Consider the following 15,484-nt stretch of genomic DNA (forward strand, 5'->3'; position numbering starts at 1 on the left):
AAGTCCAGATAATAGCGCAAGCCGAGCGCGCAATGCTAAGCTAAAACTTAGCAGAGTACATACAAGGAGGAAAGATAACTCACGTAATTGTCGCATTGAGCGAACGAACCAACCAGGAGGAAACTGAGGTAGCAGGTGGTCTTAAATACAACACAAATAATTCAAAACAGCTGTGCGAAGTGAGTTCGTGTCGGAGGCGTAATTAAGTTGTCATGGTGACAATACAAAACAAAAAAGTGTGTGCAAACGGGATCGGCAGAGTCCAAAACATGATCAAAACATAGGACAATACAAAAAGGACTCGTTTGGGGTTTATTTTATTTTATTATTATTTTATTTTATTTGTCATGAAAAAGGGAGGTTTTTGTCATGAAAATGGGAGGTTTTTTGGGTTGGTGCACTAATTGTAAGTGTATCTTGTGTTTTTTATGTTGATTTAATAAATTTTTTTTATTTTGTATTTTTTTTAATTAAAAAAAAAAAAAAAACATTATTCTGTGGCCCGGTACCAATCGAGCCCGGTGGTTGGGGACCACTGCTCTAAATGTTACAAAATGTTTTCCTAAGCATTACATGGAGTTTACGTCTGCTTTTGTTGAGAAGACGAATTCAAAAAAATCTAAAAATGATAAATCAGCAGCTAAGTCATGGACTACTCTAAAGTATATCAAAGCCTCATACCTAAAGAATGTACCGTAGTAAAAATGGTTAAAGGGCGTATTCACTTTGTGAGATACTTTTTGTGTACATATGCCTATTAAAGTTTTTTTCAATATATTCTTTATTCATAAAGTCTACATTTTAGACTGAGCGTATATATTTAATACATATCATAAACAACAGTGTGCTCCATATTTTGGTATGTTCACACGTGACGAAATTTACACAGATGCTGCATAGTTTGTGAATAAAACTGTATAAACCAAAGGCGGTCAAATTCTATTATAACTAATATTATAATGATTTTTTGCTTTATTTTATCTACAAGTTGCAGACATTCTTGTACACATACGAGCATGTTTTAAAAGTTGGAAATCGATCATAAAATGTAGTTTATGTTCCAAGACATTGCACATATTTTACCCGCAACATAGTCTCCCCAACATGTTCTGGGACCAGAGAGGTGTCCGGGGGGCATCTTGACCAGTTGCCTCAACCACCTCATTTGGCTCCGAATGACCAAGCTCCCTCAAAAATAATTATGTGGGAGAGCCCCGCCCACCGACGGAGGAAGTTAATTTTGGCCGCTTGTACCCGTGATCTTGTCCTTTCAATCATAACCCAAAGCTTATGACCATAAGTGAGGATGGGAACGTAGATCGTCCTGTAAATTTAGAGTTTAAAGAGAGGAACCATACCTGCCAATCCATAGGCACCATAGGCACCGCCCCAGTTGTCCACACAATGCTGCAGAGTGTTGTTAACCAAAACACTCCTACAGCATCCAGAGCTTTAAGGAACACTGGGCCCTGCCATCGAGGAGTTTTTTCAACTACCTCGGTAACCTCAGCCCCAGCAGAAGAAGGGCCTACTACCGATTCCTCAGGCACTGATTCCTCATAGGAAGACGTGTATGTGAGGTTGAGAAGGTCTGCGAAGTATTCCCTCCACCGATCCATAACGTCCTGAGTCGAGGTCAGCAGCTCACCATCCCCATGATGTACAGTGTTGACAGTGCACTGCTTCCACCTCCTGAGGCAGAGGATGGTGGTCCAGAATCGCTTCAAAGCCGTCCGGAAGTCATTTTCTATGGCGTCGCTGAACTCCTCCCATGTCCAATTTGTTGCCTCTGCTACCGCCAAAGCCGCGCACCGTATGGCCTGTCGGTACCTGTCCGCCCCCTCAGGCGTCCCATAAGCCAAAAAGAAGCGACAGGACTCCTTCTTCAGCTTAACAGCATTCCTCCCTGCTGGTGTTCACCAGCAAGTTGTGGGATTACCGCCACGACAGGCACCAACCACCTTGCGGCCACAGCTCCGATCACCCACCTTGACAGTAAAGATACGGAACATGGCTTACTGGGGTTCAATATCCAGCGCCTCCCTCGTGACATGTTCAAAGTTCTTCCGGAGGTGGAAATTGAAACTCTCTCCGATGAGACACTCTGCCAGAGGTTCCTAGCAGACCCTGGCAATGCGTTTGGGCCTGCCAGGTCTGACCGACATCCTCCCCCACCATCAAAGCCAACTCACCACCTGGTGGTGATTGGTAGAAAGCTCTCTCCACCGGAGTGTCTAAACCATGAGACCGCAAATCTAAAGACACAACTACAAAGTCAATCATCAAACTGCATCCTAGGGTGCACTTATGGCCACTGTTGCGTTCCGACTAGGTCTTCCTCAGAGGGAATTTTAAGCTCATGGTCACCCCAAGTTCTTTTGATGACAACATAAACTGGTTTTAAATGAATCCCAGACAGACTAATTATTTTGACTTTTTATTTCAAAGCTTTGGGAGATCAATCTATGCACAACACCTTTAAATCGCATCGCCCAAGTTGATCTGGCCATACTACGGAAGTCTGGCCCTTTTTCCCTATTTCGCTCGCCCCCCTCCACTCTAGAGCGAATCCACATGTCTATTCTCCTTCTAAACCTGGGACATTTGAGATAAGAAGGGTGTTATGGTTGCCAGCTACATTCCAGGCCCAAGGTCTAAACATGCACACCAATTTGCTGTTTTCAAATATGTTGTGGAAAGAATAAAAATAACTCTTGAATATGGATATATGTAGATATCTATCTCCGTCACCATCCACATGTTTGAACAGTCTGTGACGAGCACAAAGATCCAATAACAAAACACCAATCGGGTTCAGGTCTTGGCGGACGTTATTCCCAATCATTCCTCTCTAGGTTTCACTGTCGTTGCTAAGGTTAGCGTTGAAGTCACCCAGCAGAACAATGGAATCACCTGAGGGAGCACTCTCTAGTACTCCCACCCGAAAAAATCCAAAAAGGGAGGGTACTCTGAGCTGGTGTTTGGTGCATAAGCACACACAACAGGCTACCCTTTCGTCTACAACAACATATGCCACTGCAGCCTGTCGCCTCTCACTGCTTGCAACGCCAGAGTGGAAGAGAGTCCAGCCCATTTTGAGTAGACTGGTTCCCGAGCCCTTGCTTTGCATCGACGTGAGTCGCGCACCAGCTCAGGCTCCTCCCCCCCCCCCCCATCAAGGTGAGGTTACACGTCCCAAAAGTTAGCCTCTGTAGCCGAGGATCAGACTGTCAAGGGCCCTGCCTTCGGCCGCCGCCCAGCTCACAAGGCACCCGACTTCTATTCCTATGAGCGGTGAGCCCTTTGGAGGGGTGACCCACGTTACATTTTCAGGCTGTGCCCGGCTGGGCCTGACCCAGGGGGCCCCACCTCTGGGCCTGGTTATGAATCTGACTTTTCATAGAGGTCTTTGAGCTGCTCTTCGTCTGGTCTCTCATCTAGGACCTGTTTTGTCTTGGGAGACCCTGCCAGGGGGCATAGATTCCACCGGACAACATTGCTCCTAGAATGATTAGGACACGCAAACTCCTCTACCACGATAAGGTGGCAGCTCAGAGAAGAGATGATGAGTTTTAAATGAGTAAATTAAAGCATACTTTTCTATGTGTTTTGGCCTCTTGTCCACACGCAAACAAGGTGGGCAATTTGATACAAATATGACAATAACGCTACCCAGTAGTATAATATTAGGTTGATAACAGCAGGTAGAACAATATTTTTGAATATACAAAAATAATGAAAAAATAAAGACAACTTCCAAATTGTTTTCTTTGTCTTACTTTGGCCAAAAATAGAGCAAGCACATTCTGAAAATGTACATATTACAAATGATCCCATTGGGAAAACACTTCAAGTTAGTTTAAAATTATGAGGAGAAAAATTGCTGCAGTTTCTTAACACCTTGAGGAACACAATGAACTCACTCAAGGTTCAAGGTTCAAGTTTATTAGTCACATGTAGACTACACCACAGTGAAATGCTTTTTTTCATGCTCTTCAGATATTGCGTACAGTGGGACCCAAGCACTAGTTGCAGAATCGAATACACTAAATACAAAAAAATACAACAAATTTAATAGCTCTGATGTACATTAATTACAAGACAATTATGTTGCACAATAAGTCACAATAGTTATGGTAGAAGTATCAGTAGAAGTAAAAGTACAGTAGTCAAATACAGTACCAGTGCAAGATCAAATAGTATAACAGTATATACAGTATGTACTGTATAAGAAGCAACAAATATTAAGGTGTCTACAGTTCTTTGGCAGTTGAGTAGTGACAGTAGTATGAACAAAAGTATTGGAACAGTATGACTTCTTTATACTCTTGTTTTTACATTATTTTTACATTATTTACAATCCTTAAATGAAGAGTATTGTAGTCTGGTAATTACAGTGGTAAGTAACGTGTTTTTACATTATTTTTTACATTACTTACAGTTATTGAATGAAGAGTATTGTAGTCCAGTAATTACAGTGGTAAGTAAAGTGATTCTTGTGCGTGTGGTTTTGTGCAATTGTGATAAGTGTTAATCAGCGGTGCTGTTGAGCAGTCTGATGGCTTGCGGATAGAAGCTCCTCCTGAGTCTCTCCGTGTTGGCCATGAGACTCCGGTAGCGTTTGCCTGACTGCAGCCGTCAGAAAAGGCAGTTGCTTGGGTGGCTAGAGTCCCTCACAATCCTCTTGGCCTTGGATCTGCACCGCGGGGTGTAGATGTTGGAGATGGTTAGGAGCACACCTCCGATGGTGCGCTCGGCTGATCTGGCCACTCTCTGCAGTCTGTTGCGGTCGTGTGCGGTGGTATTCCCATACCAGGAGGTGATGTTTCCACACTCTCTGTTGTGCATGAGTAGAAGTTTCTGAGGAGCTTGTGGTTTAGCTTAAACTTCCTCAGTCTCCTGAGGAAGTACAGATGCTGCCGTGCCTTTTTCAACACTTTGTCCGTGTGTGTGGTCCACGACAGGTCTTCTGATATTACTCTTTGTCCCAGTATATTTACAAAGCCATTAAACTTTAAGCACTTCCTGTTTAGCATTCTAATGTTGGCAGTTCACCATTGAAGACGTGTTTAGAAAAGCAGGTGTTTCCTCAAGCCATAACTGCCATAACCCATGAATTTATCATCGTTCAAACATTACAATTATATTACAAATATTACAATCAAAACTATTCTCAAAATGACACCATAAGAGCGGAATAAAAGGTGATATAAATACAAACTTGACCAATGTTAACATGGGGAATTTAAGCATAAAATAGAACAAACAACAAATGTAGAAACACACATTTTTACAATGGAGTTCAGAGTGCACACCGTGCCGTCAACAAATTGTGCCTGCTGCACGGAATTGTAACTACGCAGATGATGGTCTTTGTGGTCTTTATATCTTACTGTTTAGTTATTTTATATGTTAAGTGGATAATTTACATTACAAAAAGGTGTTATGCGTCGCGACAGCATTAATCTGCCACCAGCCACAACAGGAGCAGCTGATTGAAGTAGCCAATCCACAGGGCACTTTAAGTCAGCTGACACGTCATCTTTAAACCATGTGATGTGGGTTACACTGGAATTGCTACTGTGACATCCAGTGGACAAATTTAGTACAGCAGTTTCTTTCATTAAAAAATTGCAGCCCATTTTCAAAGTTAGCAATTCATTTTGCGAGCCGCGGGCCAGATTAAACCTGTTCACGCTCGCAGGCCATATGTTTGACCCCCCTGGTGTATACAGACACTGTATTGAAACTATATATCGTGTGTATGGCGATCGTTTTAACCCCAAATAAAAATTATTTTAAATATTCGTGTTTGTGTGGGCATGGCCATTCTTAACGTATCATACAAGGAAGTGAAAACGTGGGTCGACACGCAGGGAGACATCTGATTGGTTTGACAGTTACGTTGCGTTTAAGTGATGCAAGGAATGCTGCGGATGTGCTAAATGTGCGGGGAAATTGCAGGGATTGGACAACGTTTTGAGGCCGCATTCAATTTGCAGAGAGTGGTTGAATATGCGTCAATTGGTGCAATCTCAACAACACAAAATCCTAAAGGGACTGACAGGAGGAAAATACCTAATTTTCTTTCACATTTTAAAGTTGATTATGTTTTTCTTGTTGCTGATGTTTTGTCACAACGAGGTGCTATTGTTTTGCCTTTGTACTCTGTCCTTTTATTTAACTTAATGTTTCATTAATTTAGTCTTTTTTATGTCCTGCACAAGTGGTGTCTTTTCAATAAACTGTTAGGGAAGATTGTGAACCTAACCAATCAAGCAGATGGTAAAGATGTTTTAGATGTTTTGTTCAGTGTTGATGCATATTAAAACTGCCTCCCTCTTCCTATTTTTTGGAAGAAAGATGGTTTGACCTACTAAAACTGCTTCAAGACACTTCTTGTAGAAAGTTTCACCACCTCCACACAGCCTCTTCACTAACTGGAGTTGATATTATAATGACAGTTTAAGGTCGGATGAAAATTGTAGGGTTCTTTGTTTTTTTACTCCAGTAGATTTGATGTGTTTTTTCCTGAATGACTGGGGGCAAAAAAATATTTAAAATGTTGGCTTACATTGTTTCCACTGCAGTGTTTTTTGTACATACAGACAAAAAACATTTTTGGTTTTCTCTTGTGCAATACAAAAATGTATTGCTCGTATGAAAGCAAGGAACTTTGTGTGGCCTAGAATTTAACCTGCATACTTTAGTAGTATGTTATTATATGAATTCTTTCTTGCCCTGCCCCATTTGTTTGTGGTGAAAAGTGCCAAGTCATCGAGTTGCAGACCAGTGTGGCTTTCCTTGAATTGAACATTAGACATTTACTGCATAAAGCTTGTCTTCCAAAGACCAGATTTGCACATATTTGTGACTGCATTTAAAAAAGAACATGCTCTAATTACATTAATTTGATTTCTGTTCTAAAACCATGGTATTTAGTAGGGCTGCGAATCTTTGGGTGTCCCACGATTCGATTCAATATCGATTCTTGGGGTCGCAATTCGATTATATATCGATTTTTTTTCAATTCAACGCGATTCTCGATTCAAAAACGATATTTTTCCGATTCAAAACGTTTCTGTATTCATTCAATACATAGGTTTTCAGCAGCATCTACCCCAGTATGCTGACATGCTAGCAGAGTAGTAGATTTTGTAAAGGACAATGTTTTATCAACTGATTGCAATAATGTACATTTGTTTTAACTATTAAACGAACCAAAAACATAACTTATTTTATCTTTGTGAAAATATTGGACACAGTGTATTGTCAAGCTTATGAGATGAGATGCAAGTGTAAGCCACTGTGACATTATTGTTGTTTTTCTTTTCTTTTTTTTTTATAAATGTCTAATGGTAATGTCAATGAGGGATTTTTAATCACTTTTATGCTGAAATTATAACTAATATTGATACTGTTGTTGATAATATTCATTTTTGTTTCACTACTTTTGGTTTGTTCTGTGTTGTGTTTGTGTCTCCTCAATTGCTCTGTTTATTGCAGTTCTGAGTGTTGCTGGGTCAGGTTTGGTTTTGGAATTGGATTGCATTGTTATGGTATTGCTGTGTATTGTTTTGTTGGATTGATAAAAAAAGCATAAATAAATAAATAAATAAACAAATGTTTTTATTAAAAATGAGAATCGATTCTGAATCGCACAACGTGAGAATCGCGATTCGTATTCAAATCTATTTTTTCCCACTCCCCTAGTATTTAGTTTTCCTCTGGAGATTTTACATGTTTTGAGGGGGTTGATGTTCATTTTATTAACATTTTTGTAAATTGGTTAGAATAGAAATGTGATAAATCTTTCCACCATGTTGCCCATGGCAGTTATTTTCTTTCCGGTTGGTTTTTGTGATGGTACACTTATCTTTCGAGTCGTGTAATTATTTTGTTCCGTCTCAAACCGCCTTCGGTTTTCTAAACCTTACAATTAAAGGTCCTTGTTTGAATAATGTCGGAAGTTATTTTGGTTTCAGAACACTGAGCCATTTTTTTACTGTGCGAATACCATAAAGGTGCCCATGAGTAAGTCACACAATCACCCCTAATTGTTCTGTGTTGCCATTCCTTCAAAATCCAGAAATCTGAAGAGAAAAAGCTAGTTCCCTCTGTGAGACGATTAAAGGATGTTTTCCTTTTGCTAGATAATTACTTGTCCAATACAGTACATAACCGAAAAGTCAAATTTTGACTTTGCGGTTCTTTCTTTTGATGTTGTATATCCTTCTCACCCATTTTAATTTTTCTCTTTCAGGATGGACTGACGATGGGATGGATTTGAATATGGGCCAGTGGGCAGGCATGCGTGCCCCTCTGCTCGGCCTTGTCTTGCTGCTGCTGTTGTTTCTCTTCAACCCACCAGCCTGCTGTGCCCAGAACATCCAAGGGACCACTCTGAATTCACCTCATTTTGGCTTTACTCAGCCTGTGTACCATGCCACTGTCTATGAGAACTCGGCTGCTCGCACCTATGCCAGCAGTAAAACTAAAATGGGCATTCACCTGGCCCTGCGCTCCTGGGAGATTCGCTACAGAATCACATCAGGAGATGATGAGGGTTTTTTCAAAGCTGAGGAGTATGTGCTGGGCGACTTCTGCTTTTTGCGCGTAAGAACTAAAGGTGGCAATGCTGCCATACTAAACAGAGAAATCCAGGACAACTATGTTTTGACAGTCAAAGCCTCCATTAAGGGAGACGGGGTCATGGAGACCTGGACTAAAATCAGCATCCAAGTCTTGGACATGAATGACCTGCGGCCTCTTTTTTCCCCGACCACATACTCAGTGACCATATCAGAAAGCACTCCTCTCAGAACTAGCATAGCACAAGTTACTGCTACAGATGCAGACACTGGCTCCAATGGGGAATTTTACTATTTTTTCAAAGAAAAAGTTGAGCTGTTTGCAGTGCATCCAACTAGTGGAGTCGTTTCGCTCAGTGGAAAGCTTAATGTTGAGGAGCATAACCGGTATGACTTAGAAATACTGGCAGTGGACCGAGGCATGAAGCTTTATGGAAATAATGGAGTCAGCAGCACGGCCAAACTCTTTGTCCACATTGAACGCATAAATTTGCATGCACCACTCATAAATGTGATCGAACACCACCCCTCAGGGCTTGAAAGAAACTCAGTGTTTGCCATTGTTACTGTTGAAGATCAAGATGAAGGTTTAAATGGGTATATAGACTCAGTGGTCATTGTTGGTGGAGATCCCTCTCACCAGTTTTTCATCGAAAGATCTAATGAAAGGGAGTTTGCTATTAAGGCCTCGGAGACAGTAAACTGGGAGACTTACCCTTATGGCTGTAACCTCACTTTGCAAGCCAAAGATAGAGGAAACCCAGCAAAGTTTTCTGCGGTCAAGGTTGTCTACGTTGCAGTTGAACACCAACCGAAATTGGATGTAAAGTTTGAGCAAGAGATTTATGATGTTAGTCTGAGTGAAATCGCACCACCAGGCACAATTGTACGTGCTGTAAAAATCAAACCAGAGCCAGATGATGCAGAATATATCTTGTCACCTTCTGCAGATTCAAAATTATTTCAAATAAATTCATTAACAGGTGTCATATCCACTCATGCCTGGTTCACCAAGGTTACACAGAGTATCTTTAACCTTGAGGTTTTGGAAATAGATAGTGAGTTGAAAGTGAAAGTGCAGGTGTCTATTGTTGATGCCAATGACAACACACCAACGTTTACTCAGTCTTCTTATGAGGTTTTTGTCAATGAAAGTGTACCAGTTGGGACTACCGTATTAACCCTGTCTGCGAAGGATATAGATGAAGGAGAAAACGGATACATAACCTATAGTATTTCCAGTCTTATGTTGTTACCATTCAAAATCAATCAATTTTCTGGTATTATCAGCACCACAAAAAAGTTGGACTTTGAATCATCTTCCGAGACCTTTGTGTTTGTTGTCAGAGCATCTGACTGGGGCTCACCTTATAGACGAGAGAGTGAAGTGAATGTAACTATTCACCTGGAGAATGTAAACGACAACAAGCCCTTGTTTGAGAAGGTAGCATGTCGGGGTGTAATCTCCACAGATTTTCCAGTGGATGAAGTGATTACCACGATGTCTGCTATTGATATCGATGAATTAGATCTAGTAAAATACAAGATTATTTCAGGGAACGAATGGGGGTACTTTGACCTTAACCCTGATTCAGGGATCCTTACATTGCGACGCCCCCTGGCTACAGCCACTCCAAAGAACGGTGTTTTCAGTCTCAAAATAACTGCTACAGATGGCGAGAATTTTTCTGAACCCATGTTTGTAAATATTTCTCTTGTCAGTGGAAAATCTTTCCCAAAAGATTTTGATTGCAAAGAAACAAGAGTAGCTCAAAAATTGGCTGAAAAGTTACTCAAGAAGTCAAAAACAAGCACTAAGCCCAAAATAGAGGACGGATTTATTGACCTTTTTTCCGTCAACCGGCAAATACCGCAATTTGAGAGATCTTTTCCCACTAATATCTATGTCGCTGAAGATCTAAAGCTCGGCTCGAGTGTTTTCCAGGTAAATGCCTACGATGGTGACACAGGTTTCAATGGCCAGATTATTTACTCTATTTCAGATGGGAATATTGACAGCTGTTTTAAAATAGACATGGAGACTGGTCTTATTGTTGTCTTCCTTCCCCTGGACAGAGAAAAAAAAGATCGTTATCTTCTCAATATAACTATCTTTGATCTTGGCTTGCCACAGAAGTCTGCTTGGCATTTGCTTACTGTCTTCATCTTGGATGCAAATGATAATACACCACAGTTTTTGCAAGAAGGTGGTTATAAAATATCAATACCTGAAAACACTGCCATAGGGACAGATGTCATTCAAGTGGAGGCCACTGACAAAGATCTTGGACTCAATGGAGAACTGACATACTCTTTTTTGACCAGCACAACCCTATTTGGTATCAACTCTACTAATGGCATAGTATATGTTGCAGGTCAACTCGACAGGGAGTTTGCCTCTTCTTTCAATTTAAAGATTGAAGCTCGAGACAAGGCAGAGAAAGGGAAAAAGAGATTTTCTGTATCCTCATTACAAGTCATATTGGAAGATGTGAATGACTGTCCTCCACTCTTTATACCAAGTGTCTACAAAGCCAGGGCTCTAGAGGATCTCCCAATTGGAACTGTTGTGGCCTGGTTGGAAACCCAAGATCCGGATTTGGGTTTGGGTGGCCAGGTCCGCTATTCTTTAGCCAATGACTACAATGGATGGTTTGAGATCGACAAAGCAAGTGGAGCTGTTCGTTTGACCAGGGAGTTGGATTATGAGACACAGCAGTTCTACAACCTTACAGTCAGGGCCAAAGACAAAGGAAAACCAGTATCTCTTCTCTCTGTCACTTTTGTCGAAGTAGAGGTCTTGGATGTGAATGAAAACCTCTATGCGCCATACTTTTCCCAGTTTGCCTTGTCAGGATTAATTAAAGAGAACGCACGTATTGGATCTACCCTCCTACAAGTCAGCGCGAATGATGAAGATGATGGCAGGGATGGAGCTATTCAATACTCCATTCGTGATGGGAGTGGGCTAGGACGATTTGCCATTGATGAAGAAACAGGTTGGTCATGTTTGAAATTGTGTAGTCATTTGTTTGATGAAATTTACAGTCCCCCTAAGATTTCGCTGTCTTTTTTTGTGACTGCCAAAAATGCCTGAATTTGCTGCTGCTTTTTACAGAAAGTTTACAAAAGTTATGATTTTTTTCGATAACATTGTATCAACTTTTGATTTTATGAATGTATCAGTGTTTTGCCTGTTCATTGTAACATTAACCTCGAAAAGCACAGGATTTAAACTAAGGCTGTGTTCAAAAGGTTGAAAATTGGATGATTCGATTTGTTGGAGTCTGATTCGCGATCAACCTTGCAGTCGAATCTTCGGACCCTTAAATCCATCCGAGAGAGGCGAGTTATTACCTGCTGAGGGCTCTGTGTACAGCATGTGTTTTACAAGGATGCGTTCATATTGTGTGCTGTAAATATTAGAGAAATATTCTTGTGTACAGACAAATACAGTAGTTTTGATAGAGTGAGGGGTAAGTCATTGTTTTGGCTGTCACTTCAGACTTTCTCAGAGCAGTCGCTTCTTCCTGGTGAGACTATCCATCCATCCATCCATCCATCCATCCATTTCTACCACTTATTCCCTTTGGGGTCACGGAGGGCACTGGTGCCTATCTCAGCTACTATGGGGCGGAAGGCGTCGTACACCCTGAACAAGTCGCCACCTCATCACTGGGCCAACACAAATAGACAGACAACATTCACACTCACATTCACACACTAGGGCCAATTTAGTGTTGCCAATCAACTTATCCCCAGGTGCATGTCTTTGAAGGTGGGAGGAAGCCGGAGTACCCGCAGGGAACCCACACAGTCACGGGGAGGACATGCAAACTCCACACAGAAAGATCCCGAGCCCGGGATTGAACCCAGGACTTTTCAGGACCTTTGTATTGTGAGACAGACACACTAACCCCTGTAGCAACGTGCTGCCTTGGTGAGACTAATGTGTCTAAATACAGCTGTCTATGTTTTGGCCTCCCACATGTCTTATTGTATAAAGTATATTTGTCTGCACACAAGAATATTTTACTAATAGTATTGGCCGGAAGTTTCTATATGCTGAGGTCTCGGTGGGACTTGCTGGACATTGGACACCGCACTCCCTGAGGTGTAACTTTCCTTTTATAAAGGTACTGAACCTTCCGCAGATCCACATACAGAAGTTTTGTTACGACTATTTGCTTCCCCTTTTAGTTAAAGAGGTCCTCTTGGCGCTGCGTGCCTGAGCCAAGGACCTCAAACTTCAGTTTGACCTTTTTTGAGTTGAAAAAGCCGCAAATACCTTTATTTTGTTCACTTTAAAAAAAACACACTTTTTTTTTTCATAAGTACTTTTTAATTGACTCTGGAATATTTTGGTATTATTGCCAGATCACATCTAAGTGACGTTACAGAAACCTTCTAACCGATCAGTATACACTACAACATATCACCATCTGTTGATTTCTCTTTAAAAAATGCCTTACGTTCGACTGGTCGTCGACAATCGGCAACATCTAACAAATTGCATTGTGACATCGTTCATCTAACACAGACAAAATTTCATAAAAAATGGATCACAAATACTGTATTGGTATTTTACCCATTTTACAAACCCTGTTTCCATATGAGTTGGGAAATTGTGTTAGATGTAAATATAAACGGAATACCATGATTTGCAAATAATTTTCAACCCATAATCAGTTGAATATGCTACAAAGACAACATATTTGATGTTAAAACTGAAAAACATTTTTTTTTGCAAATAATCATTAACTTTAAAATTTGATGTCAGCAACACTTGACAAAAAAGTTGGGAAAGGTGGCAATAAATACTGATAAAGTTGAGGAATGCTCATCAAACCGTTATTTGGAACATCCCACAGGTGTGCAGGCTAATTGGGAACAGGTGGGTGCCATGATTGGGTATAAAAGCAGCTTCCATGAAATGCTAAGTAATTCACAAACAAGGATGGGGTCACCAATTTGTAAGCAAATTGTCGAACAGTTTTAGAACAACATTTCTCAACAAGCTATTGGAATGAATTTAGGGATTTTACCATCTACGGTCCGTAAAATCATCAAAAGGTTCAGAGAATCTGGAGAAATCCCTTCACGTAAGCAATGATATTACGGACCTTTGAGCCCTCAAGCGGTACTGCATCAAAAACCGACATCAGTGTGTAAATTATATCACCACATGGGCTCAGGAACGCTTCAGAAAACCACTGTCAGTAACTACAGTTGGTCGCTACTTCTGTAAGTGCAAGTTAAAACTCTACTTTGCAAAGCGAAAGCCATTTATCAACAACACCCAGGGATGCTGCCGGCTTCGCTGGGCCCGAGCTCATCTAAGATGGACTGATGCAAAGTGGAAAAGTGTTCTGTGGTCTGACGAGTCCACATTTCAAATTATATTTGGAAACTGTGGACGTGGTGTCCTCCAGAACAAAGAGGAAAATAACCAACTGGATTGTTATAGGCACAAAGTTCAAAAGCCAGCATCTGTGATGGGGTGGGGGTGCATTAGTGCCCAAGGCATGGGTTAATTACACATTTGTGAAGGCACCATAAATGCTGAATGGTCCATACAGGTTTTGGAGCAACATATGTTGTCATCCAAGCAACGTTATCACGGACTGCCCTGCATATTTCAGCAAGACAATCCCAAGCCACGTGTTACAACAGCGTGGCTTCTTTGTAAAAGAGTACGGGTACTTTCCTGGTCCGCCTGCAGTCCAGACATGTCTCCCATTGAAAATGTGTGGCGCATTATGAAGCGTTAAATACGACACAAGACCCCGGACTGTTGGACAACTTAAGCTGCACATCAAACAAGAATGGTAAATAATTCCACTTTCAAAGCTTCAACAATTAGTTTCCTCAGTTCCCAAACGTTTTTTGAGTGTTGTTAAAAGAAAATGTGATGTAACACAGTGGTGAACATGCCCTTTCCCAACTACTTTGGCACGGGTTGCAGCCATGAAATTCTAAGTTAATTATTATTTGCAAAAAAAAAATAAAGTTTATGAGTTTGAACATCAAATATCTTGTCTTTGCAGTGCATTTAATTGAATATGGGTTGAAAAATATTTGCAAATCATTGTATTCCGTTTATATTTACATCTAACACAATTTCCCAACTCATATGGAAACGGGGTTTGTATACTGCAAACCTAAAAGTTGACAGTAAAATTACATACTTAAAGTTGACTGTCAAATTACTTTGGAGTTTTAAAACATACAAATATTAATAGTTATAATTGTTTGTAATTATAGAAAGAAACCAAATATGTCCTTATTGTTCACTGTCTGCGCTGTCTCTGTTCTCTTCTACGCTTTTCAAGCTCAAATGTTTATCAATCAATCAATCAATGTTTATTTATATAGCCTAAATCACCTGCGTCTCAAAGGGCTGCACATACCACAACGACATCCTCGGTAGAGCCCACATAAGGGCAAGGAAAACTTACCCCAGTGGGACGTCGGGGAAAGTGACAATAATGACTATGAGAAACCTTGGAGAGGACCGCATATGTGGGAAACCCCCCGCACCCCCTTTAGGGGGCCAAAAGCAATGGATGTCGAGCAGGTCTAACATGACACTGTGAAAGTTCAATCCTTAGTGGATCCAACACAACCGTGAGAGTCCAGTCCAAAGTGGATCCAATACAGTAGCGAGAGTCCCTTCCATAGTGGAGCCAACAGGAAACCATCCCAAGCAGAGGCGGATCAGCAGCGCAGAGATGTCCCCAGCCGATACACAGGCGAGCGGTTCATCCTAGGTCCCGACTCTGGACGAGCGGTCCATCCTGGATCCCGACTCTGGACAGCCAGTACTTCCTCCATGGCCACCGGACCGTCCCCCTCCACAAAGTAGAGTGGGACAGAGGAGAAAAAGAAAAGAA

General features: G+C 41.2%; 1 protein-coding gene across 3 annotated transcripts in view; it reads left to right on the plus strand.

Moving 5' to 3' along the window:
* The window catches only part of fat3a (FAT atypical cadherin 3a), a 315,772-nt gene that overhangs the window by 136,718 nt on the left and 163,570 nt on the right, over positions 1-15,484 (plus strand). For all 3 annotated transcript variants that reach the window (XM_061918747.1, XM_061918748.1, XM_061918749.1), the window contains exon 3: positions 8,264-11,590. In XM_061918747.1, the coding sequence (XP_061774731.1) occupies positions 8,281-11,590 (3,310 nt within the window). In that variant the 5' untranslated portion in view covers positions 8,264-8,280. The remainder of the gene's footprint in view (positions 1-8,263; positions 11,591-15,484) is intronic.

Source organism: Nerophis ophidion, linkage group LG13, assembly GCF_033978795.1.
Source record: "Nerophis ophidion isolate RoL-2023_Sa linkage group LG13, RoL_Noph_v1.0, whole genome shotgun sequence".
NCBI classification, from domain to species: Eukaryota; Metazoa; Chordata; class Actinopteri; order Syngnathiformes; family Syngnathidae; genus Nerophis; species Nerophis ophidion.